The sequence below is a fragment of the Pangasianodon hypophthalmus genome, chromosome 2 (assembly GCF_027358585.1).
Source record: "Pangasianodon hypophthalmus isolate fPanHyp1 chromosome 2, fPanHyp1.pri, whole genome shotgun sequence".
Classification (NCBI taxonomy): Eukaryota; Metazoa; Chordata; class Actinopteri; order Siluriformes; family Pangasiidae; genus Pangasianodon; species Pangasianodon hypophthalmus.
The window spans coordinates 3,076,932-3,091,523 of NC_069711.1; the positions used below are offsets into that span (position 1 = coordinate 3,076,932).

At 37.4% G+C, this 14,592-nt stretch overlaps 1 protein-coding gene across 2 annotated transcripts; it reads left to right on the forward strand.

The window, feature by feature from the left end:
• The first annotated feature begins 252 nt into the window (after window positions 1-252).
• On the forward strand, window positions 253-11,462 carry sec61a1 (SEC61 translocon subunit alpha 1). Of its 2 annotated transcripts, XM_034314450.2 has the most exons (13): window positions 253-407; window positions 2,644-2,711; window positions 2,812-2,877; window positions 3,735-3,813; window positions 4,129-4,260; window positions 5,020-5,129; window positions 6,918-7,071; window positions 7,854-8,014; window positions 8,101-8,298; window positions 9,387-9,578; window positions 9,696-9,772; window positions 10,444-10,654; window positions 10,758-11,462. In XM_034314450.2, the coding sequence occupies exons 1-12, from the start codon at window positions 401-403 to the stop codon at window positions 10,628-10,630; spliced, it is 1,431 nt and encodes a 476-aa protein (XP_034170341.1). In that variant the 5' UTR covers window positions 253-400; the 3' UTR covers window positions 10,631-10,654; window positions 10,758-11,462. The 2 variants fall into 2 exon arrangements, with proteins under 2 accessions (XP_034170341.1, XP_034170338.1); XM_034314447.2 differs by having other exon boundaries at window positions 10,444-11,462.
• The last annotated feature ends 3,130 nt before the right edge of the window (window positions 11,463-14,592 follow it).

The window sequence follows — 14,592 nt, forward strand, 5'->3', positions numbered from 1 at the left end:
CGCGGAGAAATCGGGGCTTTCGGGAAAAACTCCGACACTTCTGAATAGGAATTATGAGTTAGAGAGCTCATTCAGACGGATCCTTACTACTGGGAAGTCGGAAACTTTATTTTATTTTACTTTACTTTACTTTAAAGGAGTCAAGTTGGTAAACTCCCAGTTGGTCGTGAATGTAGCATGCGGCGCTTTTATGGTAACGGTATAACTGTTCTGATTGGTTGGTTTGCCCTTTCTAACATGGCGGACGCGTTGACGTATTGCTGTAGCTAGCAAGGGCGGCTAATATGGTTGACGTGTATTTAGGAGTTGTATAGTGGTGACGTGTCTTTAAGGCGCTCCGCCGGCGCATCAACACTCGGAGCACAGATCCTCACCGAGCCTCACACCGAATAACACCACCATGGGGAGTGAGTACCATTTTAAAGTTATTTATTCGTGAGGCGAACTAATTTTTTAAACGAATTAACCAACAATTCAACAAGCTAGCTCCAGCTCGCTATAGCATTTAGGTTCATTGATTGGATGCTAGCTAGCTAGCCCAACTTCTCGAGCTAGTCTACCGTGTTAGCGAAAGGAAAGAGAATAACGACTACGATACACGCTAAGATTAAAAAAAGAAGACGAAGAAGTAGTGTTAATGTTAAAATAGGAATCTAAACCGAGTTAAATAGCTAGTCTGGGTTAAATATAGTTTTTTTTAAACCCTAGGCTAGGTTTCAAGCTGCAATAGTTAGCTACTTGTCGCTAGCTAAATTAGTTAGCTGTAAGTGGCATATTAATATTATACAGCTAGCTTTTCTTTTCGGCGATGCTTTTTTTTTAAAGTTTGGGTCCTATTATTAAAATTAAATGTTATTAAAGTAATGTGTGTGAGAATGAGAACTGTTTTTTTGCCCCCTCAGTACAGCAGTAAGAGCCAGTTGCTAATGCTAGCTGGGGGAAATGCGCGTTTGTGATGACGCCGCATTAGCTGCAGTTTTTTTCCCCTCATTTCACCACATCAGAGGGGTCACGGTTCGATATCGCCTCGGCATCATAGTCTAAAAGTATCGCGGTTTCACGGTATGAGTGTACCATTAAAAAACCCACAGACACAAGCTAGTGTTTCAAATAAAAGGATTATTACGAATTCTTTGCACAACCTTGTGTGTGTTTTATTTATATATATATATATATATATATATATATATATATATATATATATATATAATGTGTGTGTGTGTGTGTATATATATATATATATATATATATATATATATGTATATGTATATAATTTATTTTAACAATTTTAGAATTATTATTTTTTACCAAAGCGACAAGGTCATTTTCTATTACGGATTAAATCAATTTACCGAAAGTTGTTGTTGTTGTTGTTATTATTATTATTATTATTATTATTATAATTATTATATAGCAAATAAGAATCGAAGGTGTAAGATTTTGTGTTTTTTTATTATTTACTTATTTATTTTAATTTTTCATGGTATGAGTCTAACATAAAAAAAACACAAGTTAGTGATTGAAATAAAACTGTGATTATGAATTCTTTGCACATCCTTGCGTATATAATAATAATTATTATTATTTTTTAAAGCAGTTTTAGAATTATTATTTCTTACCAAGGCGACAAGGACATTTTCTAGTGCGGATGAAACCAAAATACAGAAAATAACATGATATTATTATTATTATTGTTATTATTATTCATTATTATAATATAGCAAATAAGAATTGGAGGTGTAATATTGTTTTTATTATTTATATATATATATATATATATATATATATATATATAATTTTGTTGGGTTTTTTTCTCATTAACAAAACCCACACACACAAGCTAATATGAGCTAGGATGATTACAAATTCTTTGCACAACCTTGTGTATATAACAATATATATATATATTTTTTTAACAGTTTTAGAATTATTTCTTACCAAAGCGACAAGGTCATTTTCTATTACGGATGAAACCAATTTACTGAAAATACCAAGTTGTTGTGGTTATTATTATTATTATTATTATTATTATTATTATTATTATTAATTTTTCCAATATAGCAAATAAGAATTGGAGGTGTAAGATTGTGTTTTTTTTATTATTATTATTATTAAATGTATTAATTTTTTTTTTATTAAAGAAAAGCTTGACACAGAGGTTTGCAGGACGTCTGATTGAGGCTAGAGGTCTGCACCATATGGGACCTTTGGGGGGAAAAACATAAATACTAAAAAAAAATCTTGTGAAAATGGAAAATTATTGCTTGAGTTTTTTTTTTTCTTAAAGAAAAGGGCATGGCGGAATATGATCACGTGCGAATCACCTACGGTCTTGTTTTGTTTAAGAAAACAAGAACAGAAAACATTCACTGCGTGAGAATTTTTCCATTTTCGTGAGTTGTGTGATGTTTATTTTCTTCCCCCATTTCTTTCTTTTCGCAAATGTCCGTTCAGCGCAAAAGCGGTGTAGTAACGGCCCAATCATACACCGACCGTGACACCGTAGCAACACTAATGCACAAAGTCGTATAAACTCCAAAACGTGTGCGTGTGAAGGATGTGTACGTGACACGACTATGTTCTTACGATGCTTCTTGCTCTTAAACAAACCGGTTTCTAACAAACGGTGTTTAATATTTTCAGTTAAGTTCTTGGAGGTCATCAAGCCGTTCTGCGCGGTTTTACCCGAGATCCAGAAACCAGAAAGAAAGGTTTGTACGTCATTTCACGTAAACGGAATATAGAGGATTATCCCGTCTTTCTTTCTCTTTCACAAACTCATGTGTCTGTCTCGTCTGTCTATCCTTTCAGATCCAGTTCAGAGAAAAAGTGCTATGGACAGCCATCACCTTGTTCATCTTTCTCGTCTGCTGCCAGGTATTTTATTATTATTATTATTATTATTATTATTATTATTTGTGAAATCAATCAAGTAGCACAAGACTACACAACATTTAAACCCATCACTGTGTCCATGGAAATACCTCGATTCTTACAAATCAGCAACAGAAACTCTGGCTTCCAAACTTTCAAGGCTAATAACAAATAATAAAAGATGATATTACGCAGCAGTGTATCACAGCGCTGCAGCATTCTTGATTCTGATTGGTCAGAAGCTGTTTGTGAGTTTGTTTGTTTATTTATTTTTCATAACGGCTTGTAACTAAGTTTATATTAATGCACTCGTTTCTATAGTAACACTCCTTCACTGTACAGCAAACGCTCAGCTATGGTGAAGTTTTCTGTGAAGAGACGTTTATTTAGTGTATGGAAGGAGTCTCCAGTGTCGGAGACGCCTTCCAGGAGTTTTCAGGACAGAGCAGTTTATGCATTGTGGTTTCTCAGTAAAATGAAAAGCGGCATTTTTTTTTCTCTCTCATTAACTTGAAGAGAGAGGGGGAAAAAAAAAGAAAGGTTGGTGAACGAATAGCTTTTTAGGGCTGCTATAACATAAGTGAGGACTTGTTTCCGGAACTGTAACTGTAAATGGATAAAAATTGATAAAGACACGTTATTCTTTAATAAATAAAACTCTAATTGTGAATTGCTGTGGTGTAAGAGGAATAAAACACTTCAGGATATTCTGTTAGCACACCTTGTTGTTGATTGTTTTCTCATAACAGCAGGATGTGTGTATGTTTATTACTGTTTTGCAGTTTTTTAGAATTCTCTCTCTCTCTCTCTCTCTCTCTCTCTCTCTCTCTCTCTCTCTCTCTCTCTCATTTTTTTTTTAGATCCCTCTCTTTGGGATCATGTCCTCAGACTCAGCAGATCCCTTCTACTGGATGAGAGTCATTCTGGCTTCCAACAGGGGTCAGTCTCCGTATCCGTCCTCATCGCTCTATCATGTTACGATGCAGTTATAACATTTCCCAAAAGCACAGCAGCACAAAACTCATATTTACTTACACGAAATTTATCACGTATTATCAAGAATTATTGTGGAACAGGAACTAAAGCCTGCTTATTTGTTTATTAAGGTCACATACATTGAAAAGCACTGTGTGTTCTCTCTCTCTCTCTCTGTCTCTGTCTCTCGCTCGCTCTCTCTCGGTGTTTGTAACAGAGATGGATGTTGAATGTAGGAGTGGAAGTTTAACACTTGTTGGTTAATATAACGTGTTACAGGCACTCTGATGGAGTTGGGAATCTCCCCCATCGTGACCTCGGGCCTCATCATGCAGCTGCTGGCTGGAGCTAAAATCATTGAGGTCGGAGACACACCCAAAGACCGAGCGCTGTTTAACGGAGCCCAGAAATGTAAGCGTGCCACCTTTTTTTTAGTTTCTTCATCATCTTTATTTCCCGATGTCTTCTTTCCACTCACCAGCCAGCAAGGTGAAGGCGATCACGTGCTTCCTGACACCTGAAGCCGGTAGCCCTATTCGGATCGGATTAGTTTGTCAGAGTGATGTCTGTAATTTTTATTTATTTATTTATTTATTTTTTAACACGTCTTCTCAGTGCTACAGCTCTCACGTCTGGACAGCATTGCGATTACCGCATGAGAAGTGAGTTTCTAGCTGGTTTTATTTGCTACGATACCGGATACGCGCACCACAAGACTACATAAAGCAATTTTTTTTTCCCAACACAAGGCAACGTCTGCATACAAAATCACGTGTATCAGGATCAATTATCAGACGAGCTCTGAGTTTGCTGAAAAACAGTAGGTAATTCATTCAGCCGGTAATTTTCTCATTTCAGGAGCGCGTTTAAAACAGGAAAGCACCCCAGGACCCCATAAAATTGAATTCCCTCTGAATGGGGTTAATATCCACACCTTTTTTTAACTGCTGCTCATGCAGCGTGACGCACTCTGAGGAAAGCGCAGTCCGCCCTCTTCCGCATACATGAGCTCATGTCTCTGTGATTGACAGCGGAGAAAGTGTATGCCCCTCCCACCCAGAGAGCACAGAGCACTATCTTTTTTATAGAGCCACATATATGAATAGGGCATGGCTGTATAGATCTGTAGAAAAATGCGCAATGTTAATGGAATATTTGTGTGTTTTATAGTGTTTGGGATGATCATCACTATTGGCCAGGCGATAGTGTACGTGATGACTGGCATGTACGGAGACCCGTCAGAGATGGGAGCCGGGATCTGTCTCCTCATCATCATTCAGGTAAATTACATGTGAGAAGTACTGTGAATTGCGCACACACACACAAAGGTATTTGCGAGCCTGGAGCTGTTGCACTCACAGCTGTTGCACAAGAGCTTTCTTTCCCCTTGCTTGCCACATTGCTTGTGAGTCAAATTCGTTTTTTAGGCTTCGCAAGCAGGAATAAGACCTCACTGGTCACTCTCAGTCAACCCCCTTTCTCCTGAAAACCCAGACGTTAATCTCCTTCAAAGACAAATTTCCAAAATGCCGTTGACAAACGAGATCACAATAAAATTGTTTGCTGCAACTACAGCTGAACGTTACGTTTTATCAGGTAGCTAATATGAGCAAGTTAGATCGCTTTATTTATTTAAATGTCTAAATATTTATTCAGTTTCTCTGTGAAAAGTCAGTCTGGCGAATGTAAATGCCCCCTGTAGAGAACGAGGCGAAAGAAGAAATACAAATGAACGATATGCATTGTTGTGGATTTTTGGGATATTAAGTAGGTGAGATCAAGGTCTGTATTTTTCAGAAGAAAGAGAGTCGGTTGACGGTGACTAATCATAGCAGTGGAAACAACCATCGTATTCCCGCCCCCGCAGTCTCAGAAATGAACTTGACTCATGAGGAAATTGTAGAGTGTGGTGAGCAAGGGGAAAGGAAGTGCATGCGTCTCTGCCGTCGCAGATCTGATGTGCTCAGACACGCGACAGTTTCTCTGCTCATTTCGCCACGCTCGTGAATACCTTGTGTGTGTGTGAGTGTGAGTGTGTGCGAGCAATTCCCGGTTTTAATACCCACGCTTGCTGATACTGTTGTACACTCATATCTGCTACCCTTGTGTGCTTTCTATTAAACACGGCAGTTTAAACACCATTTTCTATCTAGCATTGGGAAGATTTTTTAATCTCCCATAGACAATAATGGTTAAGGATAATTTCTAAATTCAATTTTGATGCGTTATATATTCAGATTGCAAGGCATTCTGGTTTTATCCAAAAGCAGATATCTTCTAGGAAGATGAAATCGTGTGCTTTTTTTCTAACAACGTCAGACATTTTTATTTAAATTTTTTTTTTAACCTTTATTTTGCTTCATTGTTGCTCTGCTACTGATATAGGTATATTGGGATATTGGCTCTCACACTGCAGTCCCTGAAGAGATAGCATGGTTTTCTTTTTTCTTTTTTGTTGTTGTTGTTGCAGCATCAGGCACAGTGTGATCTTGGCTTATTATTAGTTTACACTTTTAATAATAAAATGCCTCTTGGTGGTATTTCATATACACGGCTGATTTCATTTGTTCAGTTTCAGTTCATCACTGGTATATGATGTTAATATCCCTTGAATACACTCTTAATGTGTCGGTGCCATACACTGGATACATTATAAACAGTAACAAACATCAAAATTTGGTAGATTATTAAGACTATTTTTTAAGGGTGGTTTTTAAGTACAAGTATTCAGGTACTCGTTGAGAAACACAGAGTGTTCAGAGCCTGTAAAATGGACCAGCTTTACTTTCCAGACCTGTAATATTGCTGTACAATTAATCTTTACTGTAGGATTTCTGAACTGAAGTTAGCTCCACCAGGCTTTTCCTTTTAAACAAAATCTTATTAAATTATTAAATGTAAATGTAGACGTAATGCATGGGGCGAGGTCAGGTCCGATTACTGGTTTTGCTAAGATTGCAATCGCTGCTTTACTTGTTGATTAAGTAAAAAATTTTCCAGTGTGGTATAAAGTCTGTGGATAGAAAGCAGGTCTGAATGAGACTGTGTGTGTGTGTGTTTTCGTGCAGCTGTTTGTGGCTGGTCTGATCGTGCTGCTGCTGGACGAGCTGCTTCAGAAAGGATACGGTTTGGGCTCAGGCATCTCCCTCTTCATCGCCACCAACATCTGTGAGACCATCGTATGGAAAGCCTTCAGTCCAACGACGGTGAACACAGGCAGAGGTACGCGCTCTCAGTACAGGTCCTCATCGTACGTTAACGGTATTGTGTTTGTGTTTCCTGGGTTATTGTTCGCTGGATTTTCATGTAAGTGGAATCCTTAATCAGAGATTTGAGATCATTGACTTGTTAGGTCAAGAATAAAACACTCTGGGCATGCTGTTACAGGAAAATAATCAACAACAGCATGGACCAGTAGAAGCAGAGTTACTGTTACTACCCCAAAGTTGATTATACCAGCATAACAGCAAGCCCTGAAGGTGTTTTATTTCCCTTATACCTCAGCAATTTGCTCATCGCTTGCATTACAGCAGCGATAAACAGTCGTTAACTAATCAAGTATTAATAAGGCCATTAATGCGACAGGAAAAAAATGCTGCTTGTCGTGTTACCTAGAAACAGGAAAGCACAAACTTCTCATGATGGTAAACTTAAAGTTTAACGTTACAGATTTATTCCCAAATGTTACAAAAGTGCTGACACTGGAGACTCCTTCCCTAAATGTTAAGTATGTGTTTATGCAGAGCGTCTGCCATACAAGTCACTGTGGTGGTGGTGGTGGTGTTACTATAGAAACGATAGTGTATTAGAACGAGCACGTTACTATAAACCAGTTTCATCAATCACCAACAGCCAATCAGAATCGAGAATTCAGCAGCGCTGTGGATTTATGTGAAGCAATACATGAACCCCTAAAATCAGGCGATTTTTTTTTTTTTTTTTTTTTTTTTTTTTTTTTTTTTTTTTTTTTTAAAATCTGATTTTTGTGGCAATTGTGTTCCCAGGCACTGAGTTTGAGGGCGCCATCATTGCTCTGTTCCACTTGTTGGCCACTCGGACTGATAAAGTGCGCGCACTGAGAGAGGCCTTCTACAGGCAGAACCTGCCCAACCTCATGAACCTCATCGCTACTGTCTTCGTCTTCGCCGTGGTCATATACTTCCAGGTGAGTGACGTGACGTGAGTGACCAGGAACGTGCGAACGAAGCGAACAAGCGATGGAGATGACCGAATGTTCTTTCTCAATCTCAGGGCTTCAGAGTGGATCTGCCCATCAAGTCTGCACGTTACCGTGGCCAATACAACACTTATCCCATCAAGCTTTTCTACACATCCAATATTCCCATCATCCTGCAGTCCGCGCTGGTGTCCAACCTCTACGTCATCTCTCAGATGCTCTCCACTCGCTTCAGCGGCAACTTCCTGGTTAACCTGCTGGGAACTTGGTCTGTAAGTTACATATAGTGAAATAAACTGGTATTTTTTTTGGTTGCGGGTTTGAATTTTTTTTTATAGTTGTTAAAGCCACGCAGTGTTTTGGTGGCCAGGTGGTTCTAATATCCTAAATCAGCCATGATAAACATGGAGTATTTTGTGATTCGGAAGCTTCGTTTGTTCTTTATGACTTCCTGTTTTTGTGCAGTGACACTTAATAATGGTTTCTTAACCCTATATAGCGCACATTATGTAAAAACTGAGTCATTAGGGTCAAAGTGATGTCTTCTTCCCTTACCCATATTCAAACCCTTGTTTATGTTTGTTATTAATGACATTCAGTCAAATTATTTCATTTGTTTCGATTACTTTTTGAAATCACATACTGTAAACGCAAATTCTGGTTAAAAAAAAAAAAAAAACACGAGGCAATAAATTGACAGCCAGAGCGGTACATTTTTCCCAAAGCGGGATCGATAATATATAATTTAGTGTGTCTTGTACATCTAAAGTGTAAAAAAAAGAAAAAGCATATAAAAAGGTAATATTTAGATATGTGTATATGTATAAATGCTATATCAGGATGATAAATTTATTACCTAGCTGATCAGACAAGTAAAACTCCAGCGTACTTCTCAGTCTCATCTTCTATTCGCCCGGAAACCTAAATGATGCTGAAAAGGGATAACTGATGCACTGTAGTGATTATAATAATACAAACTTAAAAAGCAAACAACGTTATGAATTCCTGAGGAGGGGACAAGTGCGTAGCCATAGTCTTTATCGTCTCCTGATAAGCCGTCTTTTATATATGTGTGGTATTTATGTTTCCACATACCTACATGTTCTTCATTTTGAAAAGATCGTCTATCATCTATATACGTGAATTTATCCACGTAGTAAAAGTACAGATTTCTCCTACTATCAGTTAAATCGCTCCTTGGCTGATGTGTGTGATAACTGCTTATCAAATGAAAACCAGAGACAAGCTACTGATAGGTCAGTTTTCTCTATATAGTGTCCACAGGCGTACACACACACACCGAGCTCGTCTCTGCTTTTTTAACATATTAAAAAAAAAATAACGTTTTTCTGTTCAATAGGACACATCAACCGGCGGTCCAGCTCGCGCGTATCCTGTAGGAGGTCTGTGTTACTATCTCTCTCCTCCGGAATCGTTTGGCTCCGTGTTGGAGGATCCGGTCCACGCCGTCATCTACATCGTCTTCATGCTTGGCTCCTGTGCCTTCTTCTCCAAGACGTGGATCGAAGTGTCAGGATCGTCTGCCAAAGATGTACGCCTCAGATCTATCTATCTATCTATCTATCTATCTAGGAGTTGTTTGGAGCAGTACTGATTCATTGTGCACTTTTTTGAAGAAGTGTTATGAGATGACATGTTTGTGTTTCAGGTGGCTAAACAGCTTAAGGAGCAGCAGATGGTGATGAGAGGACACCGAGAGACGTCCATGGTGCATGAACTCAACAGGTCTGCGTCATTCATCTTTGTGTTTTGTTTTTTGTTGTTTTTTTTTTAATTCTCAATTCTGATTGGTCAAAACGTGTTTATTCTAGTACATTATCACGTCACCTAATTCACAGGGACTCCATATAAACGGGTTAAAAATTATGTGTAATTGTTGATACGGTGACGTTTTCTGTAAGGAGATGTTTGTTTAACATTTATGGAAGGAGTCACCAGTGTCAGAGGTTTGTAACAGTCAGTTTTCTGACATCTTGAGGACAGAGAAGTCTTTTATTTACTCTTTATGCTTTCTCAGCTTTCTCGAGAAACTGTGATTTTGTCTTATTAGCTTCAGGAGAGGAGAAAGAAGAGGCTGATGAGGGAATGACTGTTTTATAGACGTGAGAACATAAATGAGAACAGGAACTAACTTGTGGATAACAGATGATCCACTACATTAAATGCAACTATAAAGAGATAAAAAAAAAATACTGTCGTGTGGCAACAGTAACACTCATTCACAACATGTCACTGTTTATTATTTTCCTTTAACAGCATGACACTAAACTTTTTTTTTTTTTTTTTTAATTCCCTGCTTATATGTATGTTGTCTATTGGTGATTCTTGAGAATCTAACCATTTCTTTCTTTTTTTTTTTTTTTTTTTCTTGTGTGTGTGTGTGTGTGTGTGAGCAGGTACATCCCCACAGCTGCTGCATTCGGTGGCCTGTGCATCGGCGGCCTCTCGGTCATGGCCGATTTCTTGGGAGCGATCGGCTCAGGAACGGGGATCTTACTGGCCGTCACTATCATCTACCAGTATTTTGAGATCTTCGTCAAGGAGCAGAGCGAAGTCGGCAGCATGGGGGCGCTACTCTTCTAAACCACCTGCAACATGGACACACGCGTACGCTGAGACACACCCTAAACAAACACTTTTATTATTTTTATGAGTGGTATTACTATTATTTTATATATATATATATATATATATTTTTGTTTTGGCACAGTGAGTTGAAGTGGTCCATTCTGAACAGCCAGGATTGGCTTTGAGATGCTGTTTGTTGGAGGGGAGAGATATTTATGAAAAAAACTCTGGAGCGGTTAGTGATGAGTAAAGCTAGACTCTGTGAGCTCTGAAGATAGTTGGGTGGGTGGGTGGATGGGTGGGTGAAGCCTTCTCTCGTTTCACCTTCCACCCCCTCTTTTTTTTTTTTTTTTTTTTTTTTTTTTTTTTTTTTTTCTTTCTCCTCTCCCCCGCTTGCTGCTCGACTGTATGCAGTATAGTGATGGCAGTGCTCACTTCTCCGTCCTGCCCAGTCTTTCATTTAAAAGGTGCAGTGTTGCGTGTTTTTAACGCCACATTCTTTATTCTTGGCTGCTGTCAGTATGACGCCACGGGAATACTCAGACTCGCAGGATTGTTAGACTTTCGGTTGTGACGTCAAATCCAACCATATACATTTCATATAGAACTTTTTTTTTTAAGGTGGTGTTATCCAGGCTGGAAGCTGTCTACATATATAGTTAAATCTTTTTTTTTTTTTTTTGTTTGGAAGTCTGTTTGACTCTGTGTCTGTGTCTGTATATATGATGAAATGTGCCACCATGTAACAAAAACTTTTTTTTTTTCTCCCAATATGTAAAAAGAAATGGTAAAACATCCGTCTTTTGGAAAGAGTGCTCATTCTCAATAAAAGCTCTTTTTGTGTAAAGCTGTTTGTGCCTTCGTGTTTATTAAACTTTTAAAGGTTTCATGTAGAACTCTATCAGAAAGAGTCAGATTTTAGTTTAACTCCTGACAGGTTCTAGGAATTACGAAGAAAATATCGAGCAATAATTGGAGTTTGTACCAAATACTTTGTATATACACTCCTGTTCTTTATGGGTTTTTCTTGGAAGATAGGAAAACACTTTTGTTGTAGGACTCTACATGGGACCTCGAAGGGTTCCCCAGTGGTTCTTATGAGTTTAAAGGTAGAATACGTTCATTTTTCCATTCAGACTAAAATCTGAAGGTCCCCAATATGCACCTGTGAGAGTCACAGAGATAAGCATTTAGATCTGGAGAAATACAGATTTTTTTTTTTTTTTTTTTATTCTTATAGGAATCATTCAATAACTAAGCGTTCTAAGCTTTCAAATAAAGGACAAGAAAACACTTTGTTGTAGGGTTTTGCATGAAACATTTTATTTTAGGGACAATTGAACACTTTCCCTACTATAAATTGTTTATTTAGAAATAATTTCTAAATAATTAGTATACAGTATGGAGTACATTTCATAGGTAACAAAAATGATCAGTGTGATGATGAAATGATTATTTCTCATACTGAGTGCGATATGAATCTTTCTAATAACTCGTTTAACCAGCCCTTGCCTCCCCTCTTACATAGACTCTACTCCCCACAATCTCCACAGGCTATCATTAAATATACACATTCAAATACTGAAGGGCTTTAAGAAGGAATTATGACACATTTTACATTGAGCTTTTTATCTTCTGTAGTTGTTTGCATGTGTATTTTATTATTATTATTATTTTTTTTAATGTGAAGACATTTTTGGTTTGTAGTCAGTGGTTTAGACATTCTGAAAGCACTATTTTAAATAAAAATGAATTATTCATGTTTTACATTTATTTTTATTTATATTAAAATTGACACAATTGCATTAAATAGGCTACAATAGCACCAGATTCATTTATTTGTAGCTGAACATGCTCAGCAATAGTAATAACTAGTAATCCTATAGAACTGTTTTTTTAAATAATAATAATAATAATAATAATAATGGGCATACTTCTTTGTTGTAAAAAGCACTGAGGACAGAAATGATGACAATGTGATCTAAAAACATTAAAAAAAAATCAATTAGGACCCAAAAGCAGTTTCATTTTAATTGTCTGTATGAAGTGATGTGTGTGTATCGAAGCTCTTCAGTTTAGTGTTGAAATTCATCCACGCAGGGACGGATTTATATTTATATTTATATTTACAGTATTTATCAGACGTCCTTATCCAGAGCCATGTACAGAAATGCTTTGTCGTATCTATCATAATTTACAGGTTGATGCACATGCTAGCGTACGGGCTTCTACTATGATCAGGATCACGTGACGAACAGAGCCGAAGCTCAAACGATCCTGAAACATAAAGAAATAATTCATGAGTTTATGATTGGTTATGGATGAGTTTGTAATTGTACCTAAGAGCTGCTGCTGCTGCTGCTGTAGTCATAAAGACTGTCCTGTGCTCATCGCATCTGCTCATACTGAACATCTTTACACATTTTTACACTTTTGTGTGCGTAGTGACCTGCGATGGATTAGCGTCCCATCCAGGGTGTATTCCCAGTTCACACACAGTGTTCCCAGGATACGTTTCAGACATTGCAAGCGCATCCCTGACCAGGATAAAGCGCTTCCTGAAGATGAACGAAATAAGATTTTATGAAACTTTTCAGCCGTAGTTATTCAAAGAAAAACAATCATTGGTCCAAATTAAGTACACTTTGTCCGGTTTTGCAAATCAGTCATTTGAGAGCCAAAAGAGTCGACTCTTATTGGTGAGCTGAGTCAATTGATCTGACTCGCTAAAAAAAAAAAAAGAGCTGGACTTCCCATCACGAGTCCCTCATCATCATCATCATGATCATCATCATCATCATCATGACTGTCATTCTGTTTGCAATAGATGACATTTATGATCTGTTTTCTGCCTGGAAGAGCATTTTTGTCATGTGATTATATATTTGACTGTTTGCTGGTTTCTCTGCCAAACCCTGTACGTTATTAACCTGTAAAACTGGCTGCTTTATTTAATTCTCCTGTGATCTACACAGCAGCCTAAAGTGTGTATATACTGTTTACTATGGAATCCCTATACAGCCTATTGCAAAGTGATCACATACAGCAGGTAAGATCAGAAATTTCACTAATATATATATAATATATATATAATTATAAGCTGTTATATAGTATGATATTGAAATGCTTTGCAAACTACTGAAGTGCAGATAAAACTGCTGAACTGCTTGCATGAGTATTCATTGGACATTGAAAAATATTACAGATTGTTGTAGTACTATGTTCGTCTGAGCAGATTTACAGCTGTGAAACCATGTGTGTAAAAATTGCACTTTTTCACAAAAATGTGTGGGTTTTTTTTGAGAAAGTGAAGACTATTTGAAAAACAGTGTTATAGTTTTACTACTTCTATGGTCAAAGTATCATAAACACAAACTGATTTAACTTTGAGTGTAATTGTTTAATTCTTGAATAAAATCCAATTGTTGAAAAATTAACAAGACTTCACCACGGTTAGATATTTGAACCAATAAAAGTGGGGTAAGTGGGGTAGAAAACAAAACTATCAACCCCGAAATTCAATCTTATCGATTTACTACACATTAGCCAGAGGTAGAGTTGTTAACATTTAACATAACGATAAACCATCATAGTTTTTTAGTGCATGGAACTTTTACTACTTTATTCACCATAAAGAACCAGTAAAACCATATTACTGGCACTCTTTAAGAGAATGGGCAAAATATTTGTATAAAATAAACGTTACACCCAATGATTTTAATTCACTCCTCCAGCAAAAATAATTCTCATAGGAATGTAATTTGTTCATTCATCTTTAGTAAGCACTTTTTCCTGGTAAGGGTTATGATCCTTCCAGAGACTATCCCAGGATCACCTAAAATCCATGAGATCCCCAAAGTTTCAGAATTGCACAGTATTGTTGATTATTGAGGTCATCAAATTTGAAGATCTACCATTCCAAACGCTGTGGTCTGCAGACAAAGGTGCAAGTGTAAGAGCTCTGCATGGTGGATGGA

Bases quoted from the DNA above. Each gene is read 5' to 3' on its own strand.
- sec61a1 (XM_034314447.2), top strand. The intron at 2,712-2,811 runs GTTTGTACGTCA...CTATCCTTTCAG, and splicing joins TCCAGAAACCAGAAAGAAAG to ATCCAGTTCAGAGAAAAAGT. The intron at 8,299-9,386 runs GTAAGTTACATA...TCTGTTCAATAG, and splicing joins ACCTGCTGGGAACTTGGTCT to GACACATCAACCGGCGGTCC.